This window comes from Phaseolus vulgaris, chromosome 5 (assembly GCF_000499845.2).
Source record: "Phaseolus vulgaris cultivar G19833 chromosome 5, P. vulgaris v2.0, whole genome shotgun sequence".
NCBI lineage: Eukaryota > Viridiplantae > Streptophyta > Magnoliopsida > Fabales > Fabaceae > Phaseolus > Phaseolus vulgaris.
This window is the reverse complement of record NC_023755.2, coordinates 21,459,902-21,475,654: the sequence shown is the minus strand read 5'-3', so window position 1 is coordinate 21,475,654 and position 15,753 is coordinate 21,459,902. Positions and strand designations below refer to the sequence as shown.

Below are 15,753 nucleotides of genomic sequence, written 5' to 3'. Positions count from 1 at the left end.
CTATGTTGCTGCTCTTGTGTTTTGAAGTCTTCTTGCTAGCTTTTTGAATGCAGCAAAGGCATCACTCTTTGATTCCAAGAACAAAGTCCAAGTGTACCTAGAGAAATCATCAACAATAACAAGAGCATAATAATTTCCACCAAGACTCATAGTTTTAGAGGGTCCAAAGAGATCCATGTGAAGAAGTTCAAGAGTTCTCAAAGAAGAGACAACATTTTTGGTATTAAAAGAACTTTTCACTTGTTTCCCCTTTTGGCATGCTTCACAAATGTGATCCCTCTCAAACTTGAGTTTTGGCAGCCCAATCACAAGATCTTTTGATATTAGCTTGTTCAAATGATTCATGTGAATATGAGCAATTCTTCTATGCCAAAGCTAAGATTCATCTTGCTTGGATAGAAGACATCCAATTGAACATGGTGAAGAGATATCTAGAAGATACACATTGTTAACTCTCTTACCTACCAACATTACCTCTTTGGTGTTGGGTAGACAGATTTCACATGTGTTTGACTTGAACATCACTTGATATCCGTTGTCACAAAGTTGGCTAATGCTTAGCAGATTATGCTTTAGGCCTTCAACAAAGAGCACATCATGAATCACCAAGATGCTCTCATCTCCTATGGATCCTCTCCCAAGGATTCTTCCTTTGTTGTTGTCTCCATAGGTGACATGACCCTCTTGCTTAAAGGATATTCTCAGGAACTTTGATTTGTCCACTGTCATATGCTTGGAGCATCCACTGTCCAAGTACCACAATTGCTTGCTCTCTTCCAAGATTTCCTACAAAAGAGATTTTCAAGTACAAAGATTTGGTCCCCTTATGAATGTGGGTCCATCTTGTTTATATTTATCAAGTAAAGTTTTATTTCCCTTAGGAATCCACTTCATAAGCCCTTTAGGAACAGCATGTTTTCTGATTTTACAGAACCTCACAGAATGACCTCTTTTCATGCAATAGAAGCATGTAACAATCGGTTGTTTCGATGGTCCAATCGATTGTTTTTCTGGCATTTTTGAAAATGATTTTGAAAATCTATCTTGTTTGTTTTGTGGATTAAAACCCAATCCAGATTTTCCAAAAACATAATTTTGAGATGCTAGCACACTCTCAAAGTTGGATTGGCCTTTAGAAAGCTTATCCACTGTTTTAACAAGATAGTGGACCTTCTTTTCAAGATTTTCGCAATTTTCACAAACTAGAGTATCACACTTGCAAGAGGAGTTTTTGTAAATGATTTCCAGATTTTCAAAATCTGTTTTTGAATGTTCTAAATCCTCTTCCAGTGCCTTTACTCTGTTTTCAAGCTAGCTGTTCTTTTCTTTTAACCGATTGTTCAAGAGAGCCAATCGGTTGGCTTCTTCATGCGTTTCTTGAAAGGCTTGAAGTAATTGACCATAATTTCAAAGTTTGAGGAGTTTGATGAACTTACACTACTTGAGTCATCCTCCCTTCTAGCCATTAAGCAAAGATTGAGGCTTTTCTTATTTTGCCTTCTCTTCCTTCTTGCTTGACTCTTTGTCATTGCTTCCTTTGGTTCATGAGCAGCCTTGAGTGTCTCACACATTTCCTTAGCAATTTTGCACTTTGATATCCTGAAAAATTCATTGGTATCTAGTGCAGAAGCTATAATGTTTTGAGCAGACCGATCAAGCTGGGCCATCTTACATTCATCATTTGTCCATTTGGACAAAGGTTTTGCAATGAAAGAATTATCCTTTTTGAACTTTGGAATGTAAGGACCATTCTCAATTGAGTCCCAAATTCTTTGATCAATAGATTCAATAAAGATTTTCATTCTTGCTTCCCAAAACTCATAATTCAATCCACAGAATAAAGGTGGTTTGTAGATTGAAGCACCTTCCTGAAAAGATAGAAATTTTTTTTGATCAACTTGAATAACTTTCAAGAACCAAGATCTTGATGCCAATTGCTAGAATATATGGCCTTAAACGAGAGGGGGGGGGGGTGAATTGTTTAAGAAGGATTTTCGTAAACTTATAAGCTTAGAATGAAAAATACTTCAAGAAAACCTTGATTAAGAATTCAGTTTTTCAAAACATAAAGCAAAAGCACAATACTGGAAAAACAATCAGTTGTTTTACCGAAACAATCGGTTGTTTATACCAGTTTTTAATTGACAAAACTGAATTTAAAGAGATAGGGATAGAGAAATTGTACACAGTTGTTTATACTGGTTCACTCCAAATCCAGAGCTACATCCAGTCTTCTCAGAAACCCTGAGGATATCCACTAAGCAATCACCACTTGATCACTTACACAACAACCAAGAGAATGACCTTTAACACCTCAAGAAACACACTCTCCTTGGCCAACACTAAGATTGTTGATCTTGAACACCTCAAGAACACACAGCCAATCTCAGCAAACACAGAAACGAAATTGTTCAACAGAGTACAAGGATTACACTTGTTACAGAAGATAATCTAAAATCAATACAAGTATAATCCTATTCCAGCACTTTGATCAATCACAAGCAACTTAGCAATCTCAACACTTTGAAAATCTCTCTTAGAAAAACTTTGTCAAAGATTCTTAATTCTTAAATCTGTTTTTCTGAATATATTCAGAGATGTAGTTTGTTATCAAATCTTAACAAACTCTTAAATTGCATTAAAAGATTGGTCAAAGCATTTAATGACTGGAGCGTAAACAGTTAAATCATTTAAAGTTCAGTCAAAGAAAATAGTTTTTCTGTTATGGTCCCAAAACAAACAATCGGTTGTTTCCTCGAATCAATCGGTTGTTTTGGTACTTAACAGTTTAACCATTCAAAACAGTTTTCAAACTTTTTCTCAAAACACGTAAGTACAAACAATCGGTTGTTTCGACAAAACAATCGGTTGTTTTTACTTAGTTTGAAATCATTTTGTTTTCACAAAGATTGAGAATGCTAATGCTTTAGATTTAATCATAGGGTGGATTACAACATATAAACTACCCCAGAATAAGGCTTAAACCAGCACAACAACATCAAGCACAGCAGAGGCTTCAACATCCTTTAAAGGATTTGGATTCTTCAAAGCTTGAACACCTCTTGGTTCAACAACATTCTAGGTTCAACAACATTCTAGGTTCATAATAGAGAACATAATAAAAAATGAATAATTAATCCTTTATATGTAAACTTCTATTGTAATTTTGTAGATCATATTCCTGTAAAAGGTATTAATTAGGACCCAAAGTGATGAAAAAAATAATCATAATGTAATTGATGTGTATGCAATATAAGGTAAATAGTTTGAAATCCTTCAATAATTTCCCCTATAATGAATTTCTGCGAAATTACAAAAAGAAATCCATGGATATACTATATTTCCTATTACAGGACAATCACTCATTCAACTCGTTAAAAATTGGCTTTATTAGAAATAATTTATAAATTCAATTAACAACTTGACTTTCTTATTCCTAATTTTATTACTATCCCAAATTTCTCAAAATCCTAATTTCTCTAAACCCTTCGTGGGTTCTCGCACAACCAAATACCAGAACGCTGCTCACCGTCTGACGAACGCCACTTACCCTCCGCTCGATTTCTAACATCGTCGCTTACCCTCATTCCTCCGCTCGACTCGATTCTAACACCACCGCCACCAACAACCGCCTGATTCCAATATCGCCGCCACCTACAACCACCCGATTCTCCCTCCACATTGAGAAATCCAACTTTTCACACCATTCTCAAACCTAAGTTTCTCCGTCTTTCTCTCTCAAACCCAAATTCTAACTCTGCTCGAAAACCTTTCTCTACAAAATATTCAAATATTATATCACATTACGAAAGTGTCCTTTGCTACATATCATATATATATATATAACATTTACAACCACACCCTTTGCCACATTAGCAATTCCGACCACGTGGAGAGCGTAAAAAAAAGTGTGTAATACAACAGAACTCAGTGGTAACAAACCAACTCGAATCTCTCTATAGATGGACTGCAATGGCGAAGAAGCAAGAGAAGAAGGTGAACGTCTCCGGCAAACCGAAGCACTCTCTCGACGTTAACCGCAGCAATGACTCGAAGAAGGAGAGGCGCTCCGCCGCCACCGTGCGCCGCCTCAAGATGTACAAGACCAGGCCCGTTCGCGATCGAAAAGGAAAAGTCCTCTCCAACGAGTTTCAGTCCAAGGATCTTCCTGACACGAATTCAACCTTATCGCCGATGGTTCGGTATGTCCAATTTCGTAACAACAATCATTTAAATGCTTAATTTTAAAACAATAATCGCGTTTCATCAACTTGAACTTGTGAATATTACAATCCGCAGGGAATACGCGTGTTGTGAATCAGAAGGAGCTCGAGTTCTTTCGTGAAGAGCTGCAGAGTCGCATGTCGAGTAATTACAATGTGATTCTTAAAGAGAAGAAACTGCCGCTGTCATTGCTCAATGATCACCAGAAGGTTTGTTTGTTAAGCTCTGCGTGATTGGTGAAAGAGTTGTGCGCGTTTTTAATATAAAAATGAGAATTAATTTAGTAATGGTTTTGGATTTTGAATGTAGCAAGTTAGAGTTCATCTGCTTGATAGAGAGCCTTTTCAAGATGCTTTTGGACCTAAGACCAAAAGAAAGCGCCCCAGCCTCTTGGCTGCTGACTACGAGTCCTTGCTGAAGAAAGCTGATGGTTCTCAAGGTAAGGATGGTTTCTCTGTGAATTTGTAGGTTGGGTGAGCAACGGGGTTGTGTTGTTATCTTTAAAAGTTTAGGACCTGTTTGCTGGTGTGTATGTTCTGAGAAAAACTATTTCTGGGTGAAAAAATTCATAAAGGTTACATAAGTTTCTCCGACGAAGTAAATCTCAAGAACAAAGAAGTTTATTTAGTTATGTCTTGTTAACTCTTTTTCTAAAGTAGTTTACTATTCTAAAAGTTATTTGTCCTACATTTCACCAGATCACTTAAGAAAACAGGAGATGGGAAATGTTTTTGTAGAAGTTAGAAATAATAGCTCAAGAAGTTATATTATTAAATTGAGATTTTGTTTCTTATCTAAAGCACCCCTTGGTCTATTACTTGTTTTATGATGGTGCACTTAACAGATTCACTTAATTGAAACTGAATAGTAACTTTTTTGTTTATTTTGCGGGAATTCTTGTTTTATGTGATCTGTAGTTTCTTTCTACAAATTAATTGTGCTTTACTTAGTGTGAGATTATTTATCATTCCTTCTTTGTTATGGTACTTTGCATATGTTTTTGAACAGAAGCGTAGTTCTAGTGCATCTGGAGAAGTTGATGATGGGGATGGATGATGAAAGAGACCCCAACACCAACCCTTTGAGAGGCCACCAAAATGTTACATTAAGTCAATCACTAGAGTCATAGTCAAAGAGGGGTCAAGAGGATACATTTTACATGTCATAGACTCTAGTGTGTCATAGTTTTTCTTACTTTTCTAGTCAAAGTAGCATTGTTTAAATCTTTTTGTAAATATGATGAAACATGCAAAGTGGTACTTAAAAGGCTAAACCTAAGTTTAATTAGAAATATCCATTTCTAAGTAAACTTAGGACCGGCTCAATTATCTAGACCTAATGGGTGTAAGTTATAGATCAACCACATAAGGAAGGATTCTATAACCTACCTCCATTTAGGTGCCACATTTCCCATGTGCTCCCATGTGCTCACATTTGCATGTAATTTGGCTAGCATTTCCTCTTCATTTACATTTGCATTTCAGGTCCTCCAAGGCTATTTAAGGAGGAGCATACCTCATGTTTTGATAAGATTAATTTGAGTAATGAAATGCTGCCAAAATGTGTCATTCTTACTCCCTTGCCTAAAATCTCTCTAGATTTAGGTCTTTAATCTTCAACCCTTTCATCTACCAAAGAGAGTTGGCCGAACCTTTTTGACTCTCCTACTCTTCATGTACCTCCCAAGGCTGCCACAACTCTTAGGAGATCCTTGTTCCACCTACAACCCATTGAAGCTTCCGCAAACCACCACAAAAACCGTAAAAGAGAAGAGCTCAATGCCATCATTTGTATCTAGAGCTATGGTTTTCAAGAGATAAGTGTCTCTTTACATTTTTCTGCTTGAGTTCTTCTTATCTTCATGTTGTTCATCTTTTTGTTCATGTTGTCTTGCTGTTTTTACGTTTTTAAATATGATTTAGATGCTATTCTAAGCATTTCAATCGGTAGAAATTGTTCAATTTGTTCTTGAGCACCTTATTTTCAATTTTGTGTAGGATTCTATGGTGAATTGTGTTGCTGTTTTGATTTTAGGATATTTGAGTCTTGCTTGAATTTCTGTTCGGTTCATATGATGTGTTTGAGTCATTTTATTTTTTGGATCTATAAGTTTTGTCTAGTCATGTAATTCCAAAATTGTAAACAAATCTTAGTAGTACTTTTCTTGATTCATTTGTTTCTTGTTTTGATTTGAGTGTTTAATTTGAATTCTGAATTGATTTGATCCTTTGGTGCATTTTTCCTTTTAGTTTGAGTTCATATTTGTATGTTAGATCCATACAAATTCTATCACATTCATTCCATTGTGTTTTTGAAGTATCTCATTCGGTTTTTTAATTCCAGATTTAGATTCCTCTGCTTTAACAAATTCTGTTATGGCTGTTTTGTTTTATGAAAATTAAATACGTTAAAAGAAAATTATGAGATTCTGGATTTCAGTGGTTTGAAGCGTTAGCAAAAGACAAAAAAAAGAATCAGTTGAAAAAGAGAAATAGAAAAAAAAAGATAAATCACACAAAAAAAAGTGCATTCTGGTGCTAGAAACTGGCGGTAATTGGACATTGTTTTTGGAAAAATTATCACAATTAATTAGTGCATGTGCTTTGTGTGAAACCAACGCCAAAAGTTTGTTAAGAAATTGAATTGTTGGTGTTTAAATTTTCAGAAGCAAATACAAAATATCCAACTCAGCATAAATCATTGAAGTCACGCTTTCTGAACCACAATATTTTCAGTAGTGCTGTTTTGGTTTTTCAAATCAAATCTAGTGTCAATCTTTAGGTTCCTTTTGTGTGCCTATTTTTATTTGATTATCCAATTTCATTCTGAACTCTTTCTAGTTGTGTCATATCTTTAAATCCAATTGCAGTGGTGCTGTTTTTAAAATTTAATTGTTTCTTGCTTTCTTTTCTTGACCTCTATATTGTTGGTGGATAAATTTCAATTGGTGCTTGTTGAGTGAAAAATTGACTTGAAAAGAGTCTAGCTTTACTTAGTAGGTACTGTTTTGGAGAATTTAATTGCTTAAATCATAAGAGGATCAAGGCAAGGGATAACAACAAATACAAATACCAAAATACACCATACACTTTGAAGGACACAACAAAGAAGAGTAACAACAAGTTAAAGGAGTGTATAGCCTAGCCAGCTGAAATTTAATTTGTGCAATTTAATTTCTTTGCATTTTTTAAGTTGTAATTACACTTCACTTTTGATAATTAGTAGATTAATCACGAATTAGACGGTGAGTGTGTCTTCAAAGGCTCAAAGTGTCTAAGAAGCCTCTGATAGCCTTGAGCTCTTCTCTTTTACGGTTTTTGTGGTGGTTTGCGGAAGTTCAATGGGTTGTAGGTGGAACAAGGCTCTCCTAAGAGTTGTGGTAGTCTTGGAGGTGCATGAAGAGTAGGAGAGTGAGAGAAGTTCGACCAACTCTCTTTGGTAGGTGAAAGGGTTGAAGATTAAAGACCTAAATCTAGAGAGATTTTAGGTAAGGGAGTAAAAATGACAGATTTTGGCAGCATTTCATTACTCAAATTAATCTTATCAAAACATGAGGTATGCTCCTCCTTAAATAGCTTTGGAGGACTTGAAATGCAAATGTAAATGAAGAGGAAATGCTAACCAAATTACATGCAAATGTGAACACATAGAAGCACATGAGAAATGTGAGCACATGGGAGCACATGAGAAATGTGACACCTAAATGGAGGTAGGTTCTAGAATCCTTCCTTGTGTGGTTGGTCTAGAACTTACGCCCATTAGGTCTAGATAATTGGACCGGTCCTAAGTTTACTTAAAAATGGATATTTCTAATTAAATTTAAGTTTAGCCTTTTAAGTACCACTTTGCATGTTTCATCATATTTACAAAAAGATTTAAACAATCTACTTTGACTAGAAAAGTAAGAAAAACTATGACACACTAGAGTCTATGACATGTAAAATGTATCCTCTTGACCCCTCTTTGACTATGACTCTAGTGATTGCCTTAATGTAGCATTTTGGTGGCCTCTCAGAGGGTTGGTGCTGAGGCCTCTTCCATCATTCCCTCCCTCTTGAAAAAAAGGATTTGTCCTCAAAACCATTGCTTCATCCTTGTCAAAAGTAGGTGGATGTATATGGCTGGATGGTGTCCATCATCTCCTCCTTCTTGAGAAAATCTATCCTCAGATCCACAGTGTCGATCTCTGATAGTAGCCTCTTGCGTTGACAACTAAGCTCGTCCTCCTGGATCAAACGTCCATCTATGGGAATCATCAAACAAAGCAAATGAGTTAGTTTGAGCAGTTGTATAAAAATCAATTTTATGAAGTTGCCATTTTTATTTTTCTTTTGTTTTTGGCAACTTTTTACAATATTTCTCTTTTGGTTGTTGTATGTGTTCTCTAATCCTCTTATGCATTTTAAAATATTCGGTTTTTGTTACTTTTTCCTTAGGCACAAATCTTTGTGGAATAGGAAATGATAACAAATCAAAAGGGAAAAGAGGATTAAGTCTACATACAACTTCAAATGTAGAAATATTAGTAGTCTTGTGGACTACTCTATTGTATGTTAGCCTTTTATGATTACTATAAGCATAGTAGAAAGAACTATGTTTTCAATTTCATTTTGACCATTCTTATGAGTATGATAAAAATTTGAAGAGTACAACTTAGTTCCAAGTTTTTCTAGAAGTATCCTCAAAAAATGGTTTTTAAAGTTTGGAGCTCTTTTCAATACTATGCTTGGAGATAAACTATGAAGATTTATCACTTCTCTAGAGAAGAGTTTATCCATGTCCATAAAAATGGAATCAAAACCTTTTGTTGTCCTAGGAAACTCTAATATAAAATCTAGGCTTATGTTTTCCCATGGATCATTTACAAAAGGTAAAGGAGTATAGAGTTCATGAGACATTGCCTTAAATGTATTTTTAAAACAAGAAATGTATCTAGGGTAATGTCTTTGAACATCTTTTCTCATGGGTGATCAAAAGAATTTTCCTTTTAAAAGCTCTAGAGTTTTATCAACTCTAATTTGGCTCATGAGTTCTCCTTCATGAAGAATTTCTCTTTTATGTGTGAAGGTAGTCTCGTTGATACGACCATTGATCATGGAAATTTTAACATTTTGCAATGGTTGTCTCAATAAGACATGCCAAATTTCTTTAAGCTCTACCTCACATAAAAATTTATCTTCGTAGATACCTATAGATAACTTGACCTTCACATAATCAAAATAATCTACTAATAATCTTGCATGTGTTCCTTTACAAAAGGTAAGGCTTTGAGGTTGTTCAACAAGAAACATATTTTCAAAGGTATTTTCAACTTTTCCTTCTTGTTGAATGACCTTGTGGGAAGCAACACTACAATTAAGCGAAGTTAAACAAAAGCAAATGGCGTAATTAAAACAATTAACAAATGCTAAGCTAGAAAGTTTAAACTAGGCGATCCTAGGTGAGGCTTCTTAGACACTTGAAGCCTTTGAAGACACACTCACCGTCTAATTGCGTGATTAAGCTACTAATTAACAAAAGTAATTTGCAAAGAAATTAAGTTGCACAAGTTAAAGTGTACTCCCTTGGCTTGTTGTTGATCTTCTTGTTTGTGACCTTCAAAAGTGTATGGTGTATTTTTGATATGGTGTTTGTTGCTGCCCCTTGCCTTGATCCTCTTGGAATTAGGTAATTAGATTCTTCAATACAACACCTATTAAGTAAAGCTAGACTCTCCTCAAGTCAAATCCCACTCAATAAGCACCAATTAATAATAATCCACCAACAAAGCTTAGAGGTCAAGAAAATAAAGCAAGAAACAAATAAAATTTGAAAATAGCACCACTACAATTGGAATTAATATTGACACAACTAGAAGGAGTTCAGAATGAAATGGACAAGCAAATAAAAAAAACACTCAAATAATGGATGACACACAAAAGGAACCTAAGGAATAACACTAGATTTGATTTAAAAACCAAAAACAGCACCACTGAAAAATGTTGTGGTCCAGAATGCGTGACTTTTAAAGATTTATGCTGAGCTGACTCTTTTGTATTTGCTTATGAAAATTGATACACAAACAAATCAAGATCTTAACAAACTTTTGGCGTTGGTTTCACTCCAAACGCATGCACCAATTAATTTTAATAATTTTTTTAAAATCAGTGCTCAAAACCGCCAGATGTAGCGTTAGGATTGCACACTCTTTTTGTAAGATTTATCTTTTTTTTCTATTTCTTTTTTTCAACTGATTCTTTTTTTGTTCTTTTGCTAACACCTCAATTTAGTGAAATCCAGAGGCTCATAATTTTCTTATGATGTATTTAATTTTCATAAAGCAAAACAGCCAAAACAGATTTGTGAAAACAGGGGATTCTGAAATCTGGAATAAAAAACAGAATGATATATCAACAAAAACACAATGGAAAAAAAATGTGATGGAATTTGTGTGGATCTAGCACACAAATAAGAACTCAAACTACAATTAAAAAAAGCACCAAAGGATCAAAACAAAGCAGATTTCAGATCAAGCATTCAAACAAATAAATCAAGAAGAGTACTACTAGGATTTGTTGACAAATATGGAAACACGTGACTTAGACAAAACTTATGAATTCATAAAATGAAAAGACTCAAGAACATCATATGATCCAAATGAAATTTCAAGCAACACTCAAATACCCAAAAATAAAAAACAGCAACACAAAGATATCAAGAATCCTACACAATTGAAAAGAGATGTTCAAGCACAATTTTGAACAAAACCCACAGATTGAAATGAATAAACAAGCATTCAAATCATATTAAAACACAAAAACAGCAAGACAACTTGGAGAAAGAAGAACTCAAAAAGAAAAATGCAAAGAGATACTCATCTTTGAAGAACCATAGCTCTAGATACCAAATGATGACATTCCTTTGAGCTCTTCTTTGCGTTTTGGTGATGAACTTGCGTAAGCTTGTGGAGGAGATGAAGCAAGGCCTTCCTAGGAAGTATGGGTGCCTTGAAGGTGCATGAGAGTGGGGAATTGGGGAGGTTCGGCCAGCCCCTTTGAAGGTGATGAAGTGAAGATTAAAACCTAGATGCTAGGCAAAGAGTAGTGTATGACACAAATTTGACAGCATAACAATACTGTATTCAATCTTACAAAATGAGAGCCAAGCACCTCCTTATATAGGATTGGAGGGCTGGAATTTGAAGAGCCAAATACAAATGAAATGTAATCTAAATGACATGCAAATGAAGGAGCACATGGAGGCACATGGAGCACATGGCACATGGGTGCACATGGCCTTCTAACTTGCACATGGCTGGTCCTAGATTAGTGGGGAGGTTCTAGAAACCGTAGCTAATCTAGGTTAACTCCTCCTTAATCCTAATTTGCAGAAATTAAACAAAGTTTCACAAGGCTATGCTATTTACACCACAATTAAGACTAAGCTACACTTTGTTGGGCCTTCTTGGACGTCAACCTTCTTGGATGTCAATTCTCTTTTTTCGCTTCTTGTGTGGCCTAGACGCTTCTTGTGGGTGCCCTCTATGCAAGGTTGGTCCTAGACGCTCTCTTGGTTGCCTTTCATGCAAGGGTGGTCCTAGACGCTCTTTTGGGTGCTGGGGCCTCTTCCATCAATAGATCTTTCGTTGGGACATTGAGATGGTAATTTGGGGCCTCTTCCATCAATAGATCTTTCGTTGGGACATTGAGATGGTAATTGATCATTACCAAGGTATGTAAAACATGGAAATGTTAAGTGCCCTACATTGCTATTATGTGACTTAAAGCTAACTTAATTTTATTTCCCCCTTTTCAATGTGATCTAGTTCCTGCTTGGGCAACAAAGGGATGGCTTAGAGTTTTGTCTAAAGAATTTCCAACTCTGGCATTCCATGCAAACATTAACAAGTCCTTTGGAAAAGTATTTCTGATACGCCTGATCTTCATTTAATTTGTTTGCTTTATGTGCCAATTTTGTTAATTTATGAAAGAAATATAACTGAAACTTGATATAGCTATTCTGCATCTCCTGCTATGTGCTATTTTCTTATTTGTCATTATTGTGCGTAGGGTTCTCTTCTATCTGTACTTAGACAATTTGCACATTTGAAACGGGATAAGCAAGCAATATCTGTTGGATTTTTTGGATATCCAAATGTTGGGAAGTCATCAGTAATCAACACTTTGCGTACAAAGAATGTAATACTTCTATCTCCTTTAATGCTTCTCATTTTTTGCTTAAGCTGTTGTTTGTGCATTTATGTGGACATGAATGCAAGCATAGAATCACTAATCTTGTTTAGTTTTAAATTATTGTTGTGGAATAATCACTTTAACAAATTGACTAATGTGTATCCAATTATATGTTATAAAAGGTCTGCAAGGTTGCTCCAATTCCAGGGGAAACGAAAGTCTGGCAGTATATAACACTTACAAAGAGAATCTTTTTGATTGATTGTCCAGGTGTAGTCTACCACAACAAGGATTCTGAAACAGATGTTGTGTTAAAGGGTGTGGTATGTTACCTTCTGCTTTCTCTAATTTTGGTTGTCATGTGCTTTTATAAAGAATGTTTTGTTTTAGACTATTTTTTTAGTGGTAATTTAATTAGAGTTAATTTAATTAATAGATGTAGTCCTTTAATCCTTGTAGGCAATTTCACCAAGTGAGGAATAGTTTCATTGTTGTAATTTGCTAATATTGTTGAGCAACTGTTTAGGGACATGGGTTAATGAAATCTAATCAACCTAGTTGTCTCCTGTGATATCATCTATTTTGTTTGGTTGTTTTAGTTTATTTGTTTTGATTTGTTGGGCCATAGTCTAGGAAACTATTCTTTTATTTTGAAAGGCTGAATGACTAGTATATTACTTAATTTGGTGTTATATCCATGTAACGACACACTAGTTATTCTGTTAAAAAACTTTGATGTCATTAAAATATGATGGTGGTTAGTTTTGTTTCTCCCTTGTTGATTTGTCAGAATGGTGGCTATCCATTGGTGAAATATGATAGTATACTTGAGTGAGATGAAGTTAGTTTCAACCTGGCATCTCCTGAACCATCATAGCTTTTATTTGGTCACGTGATATTCTATTGTCATTTTTAGGACTCATACTTGTTTTCTTGTCCAGTGGATAATTTACTCCTTGCTTTTGCTTGTAGTAGTGGAATTAATTTTGCTGTAGTTGGTAATTATATTATTACTATTAATCAATACAGTCATGCTAATACATGTTACTTTCAGGTGCGTGTAACTAATTTGAAAGATGCTGCAGACCATATAGGTGAGGTTTTGAAACGTGTGAAGAAAACACATTTGGAGAGAGCATATAAAATAAAAGAGTGGTATGGCTCTGTCTCCTGAAGTTAATGGTGTCGACCTGGTTAACTAAGTGTGTCCTTTTGTATTCATGTGTTTGTTTGATGAAAATATCCTAAGTTTGCCAATCATATGATCATTCTTCATCTCTGATAAGGAGCTGTAGTAGTTGATAGAGAACATTTTTATGCCATGGTATACAAGCAAAATTATAGGCAAACGAAAACTGACAGTATTATATATCATGGCAACTTTTCACCCTGTTTTCTCTTCTGGCATCTCATAAGATTTTTTTGTTGCCACCAGGGATGACGAAAATGACTTCTTACTGCAGCTTTGCAAATCAAGTGGCAAACTTCTGAAGGTATTTTAGTTAATCTGAATTCTTAGTTTAATATCTAAGTTATTTCATGATTGCACTGTTGTCGAGGCAAGCAACTGCTATGGTAATGTATTTTGGCTCTGCTGAATTCGGCAAAGACTAGATATGTGTATACTCTTAGTATGGGATGCCTATTGAGAGTCAAAAGCCAATAATGAACCGAAGGAACACGTTTCATCTCTTCATAGTCTGCTTCTATTGTATAAAACGAGAGAGATGCAATTTAGTAACCCCCCCAAAGACAGCAGTTTGCCAAGTTTTAGGGGGGGAGTTTACAGGGAGGCTGTAAAACCCGCAATCTTGCATTCAATTTTTTGTGCATGTGGAGAGTAGAAGACCCATTAAGACGTGTAAATCAGATGAATTGTTTGATTCTTTTATCCAACCTGCTATTTTTTGTGCATGTGGAGAGTAGAAGACCCATTAAGACGTGTAAATCAGATGAATTGTTTGATTCTTTTATCCAACCTGCTATTTTTTGTGCATGTGGAGAGTAGAAGACCCATTAAGACGTGTAAATCAGATGAATTGTTTGATTCTTTTATCCAACCTGCTCGGTGTTTTTTTTTTTAACCTTTTTGCTCCGCTACTGAACTGAATGGTGTCTTGTGATCCTTTTAATTGACCCCATCCAATGGAATGAGACTTCTGTTTTAGTTTATCTCTCTCTGGGCGAGATAGGATATCGTACTTCTGTGTGACTGTTTCCTATATTGGTTGTTTCAGGGTGGTGAACCTGACCTGATGACTGGAGCAAAGATGGTTCTTCATGACTGGCAGAGGGGTAGACTTCCGTTTTTTGTTCCTCCTCCTAAGCAGGAAGAAGAGTCTGAGGAACCTAATGTTAATGGGGTTGACATAGATGATGCAGTTGATGGCAATGAAGCATCTGCTGCTATTAAGGCTATCGCAGATGTTCTTTCGTCTCAGCAGCAAATAAGTGTCCCTGTTCAAAAAGATTTGTATAGTGAGAATGAGTTGAAGGGGGAGGCGACTGACCAAGCTCCTAACCACAATGCAGAAGATATTCCAGCTTCTGATAGTGACACATCTGAACAGGATTCACCTACTAAGATTCCATCTGAGCCGCTTCTTTGCTGAACTGGACCCAACCATTGAGTCATAAATTTTGGTTGCATTGGAGTTATAGCTTTTAGGAAAATTGTATGTAAATTATAAGTTGGTTCTATTTCCATCCTCTAAAGCTTGGAAGAGAACAGCTCCTTTTCCCTTCGCATCATTTCTGAGGCCAGCTTCATCTACCTCACAAAGATGGTTGTCAAATGCATCGATTTTTCTTTCGGGAATGTTGTTTTGGCTAACCTGATGTTTGTATTCGTGAGATATGTGCAAGGAGATCTTAAGAACAGGCAGAAGGTTTAGTTTGTTGAGCATTGGTTTTATTTTTAGTTACTAATTTAAGCATTAATTTTATCGATATAGCTTTGTGCCTTAGTTGAAATTTTGTTTTACTTTTTAAATATACCATCGTATGATTCAAAGTTGTAAACGTGGATGATGCAACATTTTCTAATTTAATGCCAAGCCAATATTTTTCCATTCATTTGCAGATATTCTACCTTTAACATATTTGATTATAACTTTCTAATAATAAAATATTTAAACTATAATTATTTAATAAGATGTAATGACAGTTGTAATATTATGTGTACCGGTACACACTGGATAGACGTGGTCGACCGACCGAATGCATAATAAATGCAAGGGCATTTATGTAACAAGCCAAAGTAGTTAAGATACACTTTCGAAAAATAAGGAGAACACGCTTAGAGAAGATATGTTCCCCGGGTATTCTGGAGCACGACTGGCAAGACCTATCCATAACC

At 35.4% G+C, this 15,753-nt stretch overlaps 2 protein-coding genes across 3 annotated transcripts; both read left to right on the top strand.

Moving 5' to 3' along the window:
- The first annotated feature begins 3,447 nt into the window (after positions 1–3,447).
- On the top strand, positions 3,448–15,470 carry LOC137835287 (nuclear/nucleolar GTPase 2-like). 2 transcript variants are annotated; one of them, XM_068643732.1, is made up of 8 exons: positions 3,448–4,202; positions 4,300–4,433; positions 4,534–4,663; positions 12,273–12,401; positions 12,578–12,718; positions 13,450–13,550; positions 13,831–13,888; positions 14,633–15,470. In XM_068643732.1, exons 3-8 carry the CDS (start codon positions 4,652–4,654, stop codon positions 15,005–15,007), a joined length of 816 nt encoding a protein of 271 aa, XP_068499833.1. In that variant the 5' UTR covers positions 3,448–4,202; positions 4,300–4,433; positions 4,534–4,651; the 3' UTR covers positions 15,008–15,470. The 2 variants fall into 2 exon arrangements, with proteins under 2 accessions (XP_068499833.1, XP_068499832.1); XM_068643731.1 differs by lacking the exons at positions 3,448–4,202; positions 4,300–4,433; positions 4,534–4,663 and adding exons at positions 10,081–11,934; positions 12,029–12,123.
- On the top strand, positions 3,973–4,457 carry LOC137834123 (nuclear/nucleolar GTPase 2-like). The gene is made up of 2 exons (XM_068642186.1): positions 3,973–4,216; positions 4,300–4,457. The coding sequence occupies exons 1-2, from the start codon at positions 3,973–3,975 to the stop codon at positions 4,455–4,457; spliced, it is 402 nt and encodes a 133-aa protein (XP_068498287.1).
- Positions 15,471–15,753: the final 283 nt, after the last annotated feature.

Excerpts from the sequence above, each read along its gene's own strand:
- LOC137834123 (XM_068642186.1), top strand. The coding sequence starts at position 3,973 with ATGGCGAAGAAGCAAGAGAAGAAGGTGAACGTCTCCGGCAAACCGAAG. Across the intron at positions 4,217-4,299 it reads GGTTCGGTATGTCCAATTTC|GGAATACGCGTGTTGTGAAT; the intron begins GTAACAACAATC and ends TACAATCCGCAG.
- LOC137835287 (XM_068643731.1), top strand. The coding sequence starts at position 11,913 with ATGGTAATTGATCATTACCAAG. Across the intron at positions 12,402-12,577 it reads ACACTTTGCGTACAAAGAAT|GTCTGCAAGGTTGCTCCAAT; the intron begins GTAATACTTCTA and ends ATGTTATAAAAG. Across the intron at positions 13,551-13,830 it reads GCATATAAAATAAAAGAGTG|GGATGACGAAAATGACTTCT; the intron begins GTATGGCTCTGT and ends TGTTGCCACCAG.